The 13886-nt window shown below is 27.9% G+C and overlaps 1 protein-coding gene across 2 annotated transcripts in view; it reads left to right on the forward strand.

The window, feature by feature from the left end:
- LOC107437595 (uncharacterized) overlaps positions 1-13886 on the forward strand; it is a 152625-nt gene that overhangs the window by 28376 nt on the left and 110363 nt on the right. For both annotated transcript variants that reach the window (XM_071178837.2, XM_016049653.4), the window contains exon 2: positions 7409-7574. In XM_071178837.2, the coding sequence (XP_071034938.1) occupies positions 7409-7574 (166 nt within the window). The remainder of the gene's footprint in view (positions 1-7408; positions 7575-13886) is intronic.

Here is a 13886-nt window from a genome sequence, read left to right on the forward strand (position 1 = left end):
ACCCACGAAATGCAATGTTTGAAGATTTTTAATCTCGTAATCCAAATATTACATAAACATTACATTATTACATTTTTTACAGTCGGTATAGACTGTAAAGAAAGCATTGTTGTTACAGCATTAAATATTTCAAGAATGGCTCAGAGTAATAATAAAATTGATAAGATAAACATATGGATTTATATTGCAAATACGTAATGATATTAATAAGGATGTAAAAGATATTACTTTTTTTATATCGTCACACCCAGAGGGTTTCTATTGAAAAGGGCGAAGTGTGGATTTCTTGTGACAGGTTTTAAAGACACGCCCGTGAGGTTATAAAAAGAATATTAAAAATGCTGCAACCCCTGTGAGTATATCCCTCTTCCTATTTACCTATTTTCGAAATTCTAATACCGAAATTAATCTCGAACAAAAACTTATTGTAGATTGTTCCATTAAAAACTTTTCGAAATTAAAAATTTAAATATCATATTAATTAAACAAATTTTTTAGTCAAATTTAAAAATCCTTACGTCTCTCGGAATAAGTCTAAAATTTCATTTCTTTTGGGTTCTAAAATGGAATTTAATAATATATACAAGTCAAATTTTAGTTCAATGTAAAGTTTAGAATGTAAAAGTAATGTAAAAATTTAAGGAAAAGTAATATTTAGGTATAACTTTTAGATGTTTTGGAATCTATATGTAAATTTGTATCTAACATTAAACTTGTGAACATAAACTTTTTTAAATTCTTAAGTCTACATAATAAGGCATGTATTTTTTTACATTTGTCTTTTCATTTGAATTTTATGCACATTTTTAAATTTGTAAATTTTTAATTTTTCATTTCTATGTTTATATGCTTTTTAAAAATGCTTTCATGTTTACATCATTTTATAAATTTTATTTACAAGTTAAGAACCACCCATTTCATTCAAGAAATGCATAATAAAAATTAGACTTTTATTTTACTTCAAGTTATACATAATATTAAACTAATTTCTGTTTTAAGAAACACACGAGTCTGTTAATCACCAAACTAAAATTATTTTTAGTTAATTCCTTAGCAACACTCCAATAAGTTCTTAAAAATTAAAATAACCAAAAACTCCATAGCTTTTCCACTGATTAATTTTCAGCACGATTTTAAGTGGATGCAAATTTCACGCACTATTACATATCTCAAGTACTACAGTTCATTAAATAATATAACTAGTTCTCTATTGAGCCCACAGCCCTACAACAAAATCTTCATACACCCCCTCCCCCCTCCCGTGGAACTCTTTCCTCCATGGAACACGCCAAGGGAAAGCTCAAACATCCATAAAGTCATTTGTAAAGTGGGGGAGAGAAAGTGGAAGAAATAAAAAAAGAAAAGAAAAAGGAAAAGCAGAGAGAAAAGAGAAATTTTTGGGGTGGAATGGGGTTTCGGTTGTTGGTTTCGGCGCCGGCGCTTGGAAGGGGAATATGCCGCGATAGCCGTGAGAGCCGTGCCGCAAAACTAACTGAGATTTTTCGCATATGTCTTTTTCGGTGTCGGCGCCGCGGATACGTGTTAAAAGATGTATTTTGTTCCAATTCGAACAAACGCTTGGTTGTTTTGGGATTCGACTTTTTTTTGCGAGTAATTTTTGAGTAATAAAGCTGTTATTCGAATCCGCGCTTCTGATTCAGTATTTTTGCGAAGAGAGACATATATTTTAAATGGTTTATAATTTACTATTTTATTTTAAAATAATTTTAATAATGGTACGTGACTGAAGAAGCATTTGACAAAAGATGCGTTTAAAATTATGCATTTTATAATTTGAACAAAATTTTTGTTTGTTTTGGGATTCAACGTTTCTTATGAGTAATAAAGCTGCTTTTCGAATTCTAGTTTTTCGTTAAAGTTTTATTTATTTATTATTTACTTGCTTATTTATTTTTTAGTGGGAAATTTATTTAAATTGCGTAGTATTTTAGTTATAATTTATAATTTAATTTTAAAATGATTCAATAATTATATGCTTTATAAGATAGAATTTCAAAGCACCTAAGCGTTTGCTCAAATTTTAACAAAATATAACTTCTTTTATCAATTACATCTTCTAAAGCATATAATTGGTTTTTCAGTCATTAAGCTTGCAAAGGAACATATTTTAATTGATTTTGTAGTTCAATTCTTATCATTTACAATTTTACTTTAGAGTAATTTGAATAATGCCTGTAAAATGATGTATTTGCCAAAAAAGTAGGGTATTAAAAAATCAGTTTTTGCTGGTTTTGGGATTTTACTATTATATTTTAGATTTATTATTCAATAAAAAAATTATGGTTTGTCGATTATTTTTTGTAATTTATTTTCAATGAATTAGAATTCATTTTTACTCATGTAGATGTAAACATAAATTCGTTATAAATTTTATAATCCTATTTACAGTTTATTAATGTCATTTAAATGTTAAGAACGATGCATTTCGTATAGATTTAAATGTACGTTATGTGTTACCATTATTATATCCAATAAATACAGAAGAACTAAACCATGATAGTCGAAAAAATTGCATGAGAAAATAATACATTGTGGTAGTATTTATTGTATTATTAAAATGCTAGAAAATTTTGAAATCCTTTATTAAAAAAATTTTTAAAAAAATTAATTAGCAATAAATTTTTTTTCTTCAAAATATTATTATCTAAAGTCAACATATTTTATGCATAGAAAAAATGCATCAACTTTCGTCAAGATTGTTGTTATTTTTTGTGAAAAAGCAAAAAGGCATTTTCTACTCTACTTTTACAATTTTAGAGCAAATTTTTAAAACAATATTTAATATCTTTTTTTAAAACTATTTTGGTAAATTTTAATCATCTTGTACCTACCAAAATAATTTATTTCTTTGCTGTATAAAGTTTCATACTGCTTCTTTCTTTATAAGAATAAAGATATCAATCAATCAATATATATATATATATATATATATATATATATATATATATATATATATATATATATATATATATATATATATATATATATATATATATATATATATATATATTCATTCTCAAGAAACGTAATTTCATTGTGTCATTTCTTATTTCAATTCCTTAAAAAATTATCTAAAATACATAAATAACAATTAATCTAATAAAAAATGCGCACTAACGCGGATTTTTCAAATCTAATGAATACCTAATTTCACTTATCATTTAAATGTTAGTCATTAATTATAAATAATTATTAAATGCAATTACGGGAAATTTTATAATTATTTAATGTTTAAAATAGGCGAATAAAGCGTTTTTTATTTTAATCCTTAAAAAAATATGCACTACCTACAATTTATTATTAATTTTAAAACTGGAAAGGAAAATAACAAAATTATTATTTTAACTAATAATTATTAATTTAAAAAAGGAAAAAATGCAGATTAGATTTCTAACTTTTATTCCTTTTCTTGAGTAAATCACATTTTGCAATTTAAGGTTAAATGTCTTTGGTGAAATGCAATAAAATCCATAACTTTCAGAAACATAAAATGTCACAGATTTTAAAGCGGAATTCTAGTCCATTAGGGTTAAATTTTAAAAATTTTCTTCTTTAAATCTCTATTTAAAATGATGTTACACAATGTTAGAAATTTTGGAGCGTATACAAACATCGTTAAGTGTAACTCTGAATGTATAATTAATTAAATTATTTTTAACTAAATAGAAAAACCGTTTAGTTTTTATAATTGTATTAAAAAACATAAAGTACTTTTCGAATTAATACTATTTTAATTTTTTTCTAACTGTTGTAGGAAGGAAATACTCTACCTGTAAATAATTTTTTCAAAATTTGTTTGGAGCTTATCAGTGCGAAAAGTGTTTTTATATTATTAATGACCAACATTTAATTTCTTTTTCAATAAAAACATTAAGAAGGGAAATTTTTTCCCTATTTGATTTCCCTCTATTCATTTAATGTTTATATGGTTATTAAGTTAAATGCATTTTCGGCATTAACATAATGCATAAAAACACTTTCCTTTTTTTGCTACTAAAAAGAAGAAGAAAAAACATTTCTTCCCCAAAGTTGCTTAAAAATTAAAGAATTTTAGACGCTTAATAATGTATTTACGAACGCAACATAAGCACTGAATCGATTAAAAATTAAGTATGTTTACTAGATTTCTCAAATTATCTAGCAGGATTGGATTTTTTCTATTATATTTTAAATGAGTAATTGCTGTAAATTAGTTTTTTTTTCTTCAGTTTTTTCTTAAATCAACTTTTAAAAATACCGCTGTATCGTTGAAAGTAATGCCTGCAACAAAAAGGTTCGAAGTGTTTATCGTTATGGGGAAAAAATATTTCCAGCGGAAAAAAGGTGACTCGCTTAGAATTACTTTTTTTTCTCAAGATTAAACGAATATAAATAAATATTTTAAAAGAAAAAAAAAGCTTTTAATGCTTATTGCCAATTAAATTTGGTATTAAAAATGGAAACCATCAATGCGCATTCTTGAATTATCTTTAAATTTTTTGGGGGAAAGAGCCTATTCCTGCAATTATGGTGCAATAAACAGAATCACTTAGGTTCATTATCAAATTTACCGCTCAATTCACTCTTAGGAAATCTTAATCGGTAATTGAACTACTAAAGTTTCTATACTTAAAAATAAAATAAAAAATGAAAAAAGAAATCTTGAATGCAAAATTCTAAATCAACTTGTAGTAAAAAGTACCAGTAGCCAGGGTACTCATATTTTTATTGTAAAACTCATTTTTAAAGGAACAACGCGCTACGGAACAAAAAATCTGATATGCCGTAATTTTTATAGTAATAATTATCATAAAGTTACTGAATCACTCTAATAAAATAAATATTACTTTAAAAATTACGGTATAATATTGTACGGAAGAAGTTTCCCTAAAGTGCAGTACCGTATTTGGTCCCGAAATTTTTTAAACTGTGTGCCACGATGTTTTGCCGAATAAGCCGCAAGAGTTGTCACCGCACTAAAGGAATTTTTGTATAATAATTTGTTTGCTAACCTTTCCCCCCCCCCTTTATTATGCGAAATTTGCATTTTTTTAATATTCGGGTGTTCCACAAAGGCAAGCCATTAATAAAAAAAAAAAAGAAAAATAAAATATAAATAAGTAAACAAAATAAACAAAAGTTTGAATGACACTGTTCTGAAGAATTGAGAAGAATTGGTTTATAACAGTTGATGATTGGACTTCAAATAGCTGCTTTTTATCTTTTTTTTTCTTTTATCATAATTTTTCCATTTCAGTATATTCAGATAAAGCGGAAAAAAAATGTTGCTAAGTATAAAATTATTGGAAAACACTGTTTAAAGGAATTGATGAGAAGTAGTTTGGAAACTAAAATCGAATGAAAAAAATTCATTTGTATTAAACTCGTTAAAAGATTTAATTGGTTTACAAATTGCTGCCATTTCTTTTTAACTTACAACTTTTTCATTTCCTTGTATTTCGTTGCATCAATTAAAATAATAAATAAATAAATGAATCCTACTTAATTAATTAACCATTAAAAATGTCTGGAAATCACTGTTTTAAAGAATTGGGATTGCAACAAAAACCTGATCAGAAAAACCTTCCCTAGTGAGACTAGTCTCGTGAAAAGATTCAATAGATTTCAAATTGTTACCATTTTTTTCTTAATATTCGATTACATTATATTCAAGTTTGCTAAAATAAATAAATAAATCAGGCACTTTTAGTTAACGCTGCTCAAAAGAATTGAGGAGAAATGGTTCAAAACCCAAACTGATGCGAAAAATTCTCTCTTGTATACTAGACTCGTGAAAAGATTCGATTGGGTTTCAAATTGCTGCCAACCACAGTTCTAAAGCGAGCAAGGAAAAGCCAATCGATTTTCTGGAAATGACCGGTTGTAAATTTCGGGGTCAGAGCCTTCTGCTGGGTGGAGGGTGCCAGGAAAACGACATTTTAAACGACTTTCACGCAGTCTAGTTGATCCTAAGGATTTCAGACGAGCTCAAAGATGTCATCTTCAACTACATCACGTACCTTGAAAGTTGTAGTGCTTTATCGATTCATAAATTAATGGCTTTTAATGATTTATCGAAACGATATTTGACGATTTCTTCGCGCGCTGTATATTAGATTGAGTGAAATGTATCTTTGCTTTAAAGATACATATATATCAATTACAGATTTCGATTATAGATTTTGTTACCTTTTAAAAAATAAATAAAATGAATTGAAATTTTCCAAATTTTTTTGTTTTAAATAACATGCTGGTTTTACGTATTAGAAATATCTAGTATATTGCGCAGCAATTAATATCTAAATATACTAAAAAAGAATCAGTAGTGTTTTATGGATCTATAAATAAATGGTTTACTAGTGATTTATATAAACTTTAGTTATACACTTCTTTGCGTGTTGTGTATTAGATTTAATGAAATATATCTTTGCTTTAACGATAAATTTATATAATATCAGATTTTAGAAATGCATTGTGCAACTTTTTTGAATTGAATTGGAATTTCGAAAATACTATTATCACACAAATAATGTAATAATTTTAAATATCAAATACATTGGATAAAATTGATTTCAGAAATAAAATAAGCAATTTCACATGGAATTCGCTTTTTTTATTCTGAAAATGAAGGATTTGGGGTAAAATATTCTAAGCCACATTTCTTCTGACGGTATCCTTTTTATACCAAACTGTTCGTAAACATATAACGCTGCAAATAAAATTTTTATGCGGGAAAAAATAAAGTTATAGAATACTTTTTGCGTGGTAACAGATACAGGAAGTTCTCTAAAAATATTTAAAGAAAAATTAATTAAATGAAATAGCTTAGTTGAAAAATAAACAAATAATGAATCTTAAAATTAATGTCCATTTAAGAAGTCAAACTTTACTACAACGTTTACTGTCTCATTGTGTCTTAATTATTATAAAGATACTGTCTCAATTATTATAAAGAATGAGATCATGTTTCTGTGATCACAAGATCTGAGATCAGCATGAGATCTGATTTTATATTCTATAAGTAAATGGATAAACATCCTAAATTCAACCTTTGATTTTAGTCCAAACTTATAATTTTCAGATTTTGACAAATTTTTTGCGCATTTATTTTTTTAAATTTAAATAAACAGACATGTCTATAATATTGGAGTCATTTACTTCATTCTTGAAGAGAATTTTAATGCGTGTACATTAAGGGAAGTCATTAGAGAACATACTGAATGTAGTGCAATAGATTCACTGTAAAAGTAATTAATTAAATAGGGATAAATTACAATATTTTTTATGAAATTATATATTTAGCATTAAAATTAATTGTTTATTTTATGTATTTTTTTTCTTCTTAAAGTTAATTGATTTTACAGGAATATCAATTTCGTTAAATTCATATTTTCGTATTTTTTTTCAGGCCATGGTGGCGTGAACCAGTTGGGCGGCGTATTCGTGAATGGGCGGCCCCTGCCGGACGTTGTCCGTCAGAGGATAGTAGAGTTGGCCCATCAAGGCGTCCGGCCCTGCGACATCAGCAGGCAGCTGAGGGTCTCCCACGGATGCGTCTCCAAGATACTAGGAAGGTAGAGTACATATTTCTTATTTAAATAATACAGTACATATTTCTGATTTGTATTCTACTTTAATGACGCTTTTTATAGTTTTGCACTTTTTCATCGTTAAAACCTTAAAAGAAGAATAAATAAAAGATTTAGAACAATAACAAACAAAAACGGAAAACAAACACCAATATATCCAATTTTTCCAGAATTTTTTCCCCCATGCTGTGTCGTAATTAAATCTATTTTTTTTAAAGCAAAAATTAAATAAGAACCTTTGTCTTAGGAAAAAAAAAGCGTTTAAGTGATTCAAAACTTCTCCCACACTAAGACTGAATGGTAAATTTAACATGTATGCTTTACGTCTAGTCATAACTTAAAAGGACCACACATATCGAAAACAGTACATGATACACTATTTCTCTCGCCAATGACTGAGGCCAAACGTTTTACTTACGCGCCTTCATCTGCAAATACACCTTTCGCAAAAGTTTAGAACGAGCAGGGAAGCCAGCAAAAACATAATTCCGCTGTAAATAATACCCTTGTTTATTCCATGGTTTTCGAGGCATGCGACATTAATGAACCAACTTCCTGGGTTTAAACCTTGTCCCTTTTTTACATGGCATACGGATCCGTGTGGATGGTTTCGACGAGAGAGAGAATATAAGATGGCATCATTTTTATTCTTGAACCTTGAGTTGAATCTGTGACAGGTTGATGTATTAAATGAAATCGATCAGAATTTGCAGTGGCTCTTTTTTAAAAGAGTTGGCGAAATCCGATACTGAGTGGTTGGGATGAGATGACTGGAGTTAAAAAGCGTTTCGGTTTTTTTAAAAAAAGAATAAAGTTATTCGGCTGCCGAAAGTTGTGCTAAGAAGTTTAAGAACTTTTTTTTCTTCACGTTTCTATGAAAGTGTTAAAGAGTCTAGAAAAAAGATAAGTGAAGTAAACTTTAAATAGAGCTTGATATCAGAAAGATTTTTTTTTTTTTTTTTATAATTTTCTTTATATCTCTCTTTATAACTATTTAAAAAGAAATTATTCTTATGTTAATTATAACGACCGAAGACAACTTTAAACTTCTGCCGGGAAAAGTTTTTACGTTTTTTTTATTTTTACTATTAAATTATTTAGGTAGATTTCTTTCCTTGTCTGGCTAATCTTCAGCCAAAAGCTCTTTTAAATCTTTTAATTGAAAAAACTTTTTAGTTTTGATTATCATTATTTACCTACATATTATGTGATATCTATAATATGTTTTTATTAACTTTCAAGTCATTGATTAGAATATTATTAGATTTAAGTTCTTTAATGAAAACGAATTTAATTAAATTTATGTTTTTCCTTGCGTGAAATTTACGTTTTTTTATTTATTTATTTATTATTTTTTTTAAGAAAAAAGAAGACTTTTGCATTAGCTTTTGTATTTTTTGCATTAGCTTTTGAACATTATTAAAATAACGCAAGGATTTTATTACGTATTTACGTTTCTTTTTTAATTTCATTCTATTATAAATTTAAAGTAAAAATTCGAATGATGATTTTAATTAAACTTTCATATTATTCATTATATTATTCTTAATAAAACTTTCATATTATCAGTTTACTTTCATATTATACATAAATATTATGTTATATCAATAAAGATATTTTATTAACTTTTAGGGTATTACTTAGACTATTAACAATTTTAAGTTCCTGAATAAAAGCAAACTCAAATTGATTCATTTTTTGATGTATTTTTCATCATAGCAAGTATATAATTCAATTTATTTTTAACTTTATTGATGTAGTATTATAGTCAGTGACTAAAAAAAAACTTCTTTTTTTATATTAACACTACAGGTTATCGTTGTTAATTGATACACGAAATAAAAATTACTCGAAATGTTCCATTTCTAGTAATCTATTTCTGTATCTATATCTGTTTCTAGGTATTAGAAAATAAGAATTATAATATTAAAATAAAACTAAATATTGTTTTAAATAATTTCTCCCTCTTACTTTCTTATACGGTATATCAAAAAAAAAATTTTCTCCGTAAAATTTTACGATAAATATGGATTTCACGGTAAAAAGAACAGGCCTTTTGAATGCAGGTACTTTTTTCCGTAATTCGGTACGGAATTTTTTACAGTGTAGAATAAGAAAAAACAACATTCTTCTAGTAATTGTACGAAACTTTGCATTCTTTTTAAATAAAGCAATTCTTTTTAAATTCAAAAATATCAAAATGTTTTTCTTGGGGGGGGGAGAGACAACAGGTAGTTTAAAAATTGATAGTGGAAGTCAATTTTTCATGTATTGTGTTAATAGAAGATAAAGCTTTCTTTTTTATTAGATTTAATGAAATTTGGAGTGAACACATGCAACTGGACATTATTCATAAATTTGAACATAGTTTAAGATTTTAGATGGCACTTTGAATATAAATTTTAACCAATTCGGAGACTATAACCTCTTTTCCAAAAGATTTCAAATAAGTAGCTTTATAGTCTCGTAAAATTCATCTGGAAACAAATTTTGTGGAAAAAGGCTCTTCACATTTTCAATCAAGTAGAAACTGCAGTTCCCCAACAAAATCTTCTTCGTTCTCTGAGAAATTCTGGGAGCAGATTCAATTAGTTTCTCATCCAGTTCTAAAGCAACGGTGCGCATTAATACTTCAGGACATGAAATTAGCATTCATTGCCACTGAAAAGAACTCCTTGTTTTGGAGGAAGGATACAGTGAGCAGTGAGTGAAGCGGTTACCAGGTTCGATAATAACAGAGAGAAAAGGCAAGATTAAGCTTTAATAGGCAAGATACATTCCTTTGTTAAACGGAGGGTATAATTGTTGATGCTTTTGTTGGTCCGGACAAAGAGATTTTCAATGAGATGTTGTTTAAATACACATCCTTTTCCCCCTTTATTTCAGCGCGTGCTTTGTTTTTAGACATATTTATTCGGCTGAGTTTGTTTAAATTATGACTGTTTATTTTGATTAAACAGTTTGTTTTTCAGATTCCAGAGAAATATCAAGCAATTTTTGTCTTGAAATATTCCGATGCTTTTGATAGAAATGTTTTCGTGCAACCCATGCTTACTAAATGGAAACGTAATATTAAAATCCCGACCATTTTTTATTTTATTTTCTGACAACAGGCAGTAATTAACTATATGACATCAGGTAATTATAAAACACAAAGGATAGTTCTACACTGCGAAAAAGTAAATACCTCAGAATGTGGTAAAGAAGTATCAGTATATGCTAAAATTTATCGTGTTCTTGTTTCGACGGGAACACCAAAAGCGCGGTAATTCTTGTCGAAACGTTTTGGTAATGATTTTGATAAAATTAACAAAAAAATATGGTTTTATAATGCGTGATAAAACTTGATAAATGACGTAAAATGTAGTAAAACTTGATAATTTTATCATGATACCTTAGAGCATGGCACAAAAATCATTGATTTGGTTAAATTTATTTTTCAGCTTTGCATTTTTTACTAATTCTGTGGTGTAGTAATAGGAATTTGAGAACCAGAATTCCCTGTAAACTGCGATCATATAAACGGAAAAATTATCAAATAAATGGTTTAAATACCGTATATTTTACTTTTATTAACCAGACTTATGTTGTTGTTGGGTTTTTTTTAAAACCTGAAATGTCATTACCATACAGTACGGTAATTTTGACGAATTTTTTTCTCTGCATAGTACAATTATGGCAGAACTGCATAATTTAAAATTTGTTTTAAATGCAGTGAAATTTAGAACTAATTTTTGCATTTTAACGTATTGTTTCTAATTTTATGATACTAGTAGAATAATCATTTTCGGTCGTATAATAATTATCAGTTATCATTCCTATAAGAATCAACAAAATACTACAACAAAGATTTAATTATTTGCTTAAAAATTGCTAAATAATGACTCACTGAGAAAAAGATTTCCCTTAGTTACTTGCCGACATATATAAGTAGTTAAAAACAGGTTAGAATTTGTGAAATTGAAAATAAGAACATAAATTTAAGTTTCGCATGTAACTGATTTTTTAACATCAGATTTATCATGCAAATATATTATTTTCCAACGTAGCGTCATAAGAAAGAAAAATACATCAAGGAAAAACTATCTTACCAAGTTTATTCGCTAGTGAAGTGTATAATGATATGAAATTAATATTTTTCCATATCAAATACTTTTTTAATATGATTGTCTTAACACAATTTCGCAAAATTGAAAATAAACACTTTAATTGTTATTCCTTGAACTGATATCGGAGCAATAGTTGACAATATTAATTTTTAAATTTTATGCATGGCAAACAAATTGTTCTTGATAATAAATAGATTGTTATGATGAAAACATTTATCACCTTTTTTCCTGTTACAGTGAGGAGTTAAAAGGGACCATTTTGTCACTTTTTATAGAATTTTTTTTAACGTGATTGCTAAATTTACTAAAATAATGAAGCATTTCATAATATTGAAAAATAAAATTTCGTGAAAATGAAATTTACTACGTTAACTTTAATAGATTTTGTAGATTAAGTTAACCATATTTATAAATTGTTCTTTTTATTACAGCAAATAATTATTTCCCTATATTTAATATCAAAAAGAGGTGCATCGAAAAATTATGCTCTTCCTTATGAACTTGATTGTTATTTATGAAACGTGCCATTTATATAATATTTTTAGTTCAGCATATATAAGGATATATAACGTTTAGTATGTATTAGTACATATAAGGACGTTTAATATATATAAGGAGAGACTATATGCGATTTTGCAAAACTAAAAATAAATGCTATTTATATTCGTCCTTTAACTTACTTAGCTCAGTATGAATTGTCAAATATTTCAACGTTTTTGCTATGGTCCTATTTTTTCATCCTTTATAAATACGACCATTAAACCTTAAGAGATATCATAAATACAAGTATTAAATCGTACAATACCCAGCCTTTTCCAGTGTTTTGAAAATTTCCTCCGTGTAAGTTTAAACCAATTTATAAATACATCTGTTTTGTGCAATTCAATCTGACTTTTTGATCTTTTAAAATAAAGAAACATATTGTCATATTTTTGAAAAAGTATTTTTTTTTTCAATTTTTCCTGACACAGTTTCAATTTAAGTATCTACTGAAACTGATATTTTTTGTTGCAAATTAAAAATAGAATAATGTTTTCTAGGAACAAAGGTTGCTAATGAAAATAAAATTTACCGATATAAAAGTGCAAGCTCATAAAATAAAATCGAATGCAAAAATTTTCTCGATCTTCATTATATCGCTTAGCAATTGATCGAGAATTTTCATAAATAGACTATCTTTAAATCGTTAACGCTTACACTTTTCTACGATCTACTTCTCATTAGGACGAGTTGGATAAACAGTATGGATCGTAAAATTGGCGACCGAATCGATTTGATTGAGTAGCGAAACTCTACTAGGCTGTGGCAATTCATTTACATATTACACACAGCACATTTCCTTCTAAAGGATGGCAGGAGGCTCCTGAATTAGGGCCGGGTCCGTGTCGTCAAAGAGGGGTGGGCAACAATTGTTCGAATTCTGGTGGCCCCTAGAGAACTAGTGGTGTATAAATGGCACCTTAAACAGTTGCTAGTCTTTCAGTGGATCTTTTGTTATTGAAATGAGAGAGCGTGTATTTCACCGCTCTTTCGAACAGAAGTGAGTGTTGTTCGATTAGACGATCCCGCTGCGTATAATAAAGTTGTGTGTTTCCTCAATTATTGCCCGAATATTGATGACGTCATTAGTCAAAAGTGCAATAAATTTTGACCCTGCAGCTATTGATATCCGTTTATTCCAAAGGGTCTTTTTTAATAATGATAATAAAATAACATTCTATTTACAGACGAAAATACTAAAACCGTGTTTTCCCTTATTTATTTTTAAAACTAATACGTATCTAACCCACTAAAATACCAAGCACTCAATGGTTTTGTCGTATAAGTCCTTATGATGCTCTGAGAACCGCTTCCGAACCACTTCTTTTAAGTCATCGCCCATCGCCCGATCGGCCAAACATTTTAGATCCCCAAATACTCTTACATAGCATGGTGAAATGTCTGATCTGTGCAGTGGAATTTCTAGAACTTCCCATTTGGAAATTTGAAAAAGATTTCTGTTTGCCTTGGTAGTGACAATCTGAGCAATGAAATGATGGAGAGCAATTTCCACCATTGTGACTTGGATTTGATTAGCCTGTGGCGATGATATTAACGTGTTTGTTTCGCATTGTTCCAATTACTGTGTAGTAATGTCCAGTGAACTAGGTGCCTCGAAGCAGCCTGAGGGTCACGATTTTTAAAACAC

Source organism: Parasteatoda tepidariorum, chromosome 6 (genome assembly GCF_982258835.1).
Source record: "Parasteatoda tepidariorum strain Cologne lab strain chromosome 6, Ptep-v5.0, whole genome shotgun sequence".
Taxonomy (NCBI): Eukaryota; Metazoa; Arthropoda; class Arachnida; order Araneae; family Theridiidae; genus Parasteatoda; species Parasteatoda tepidariorum.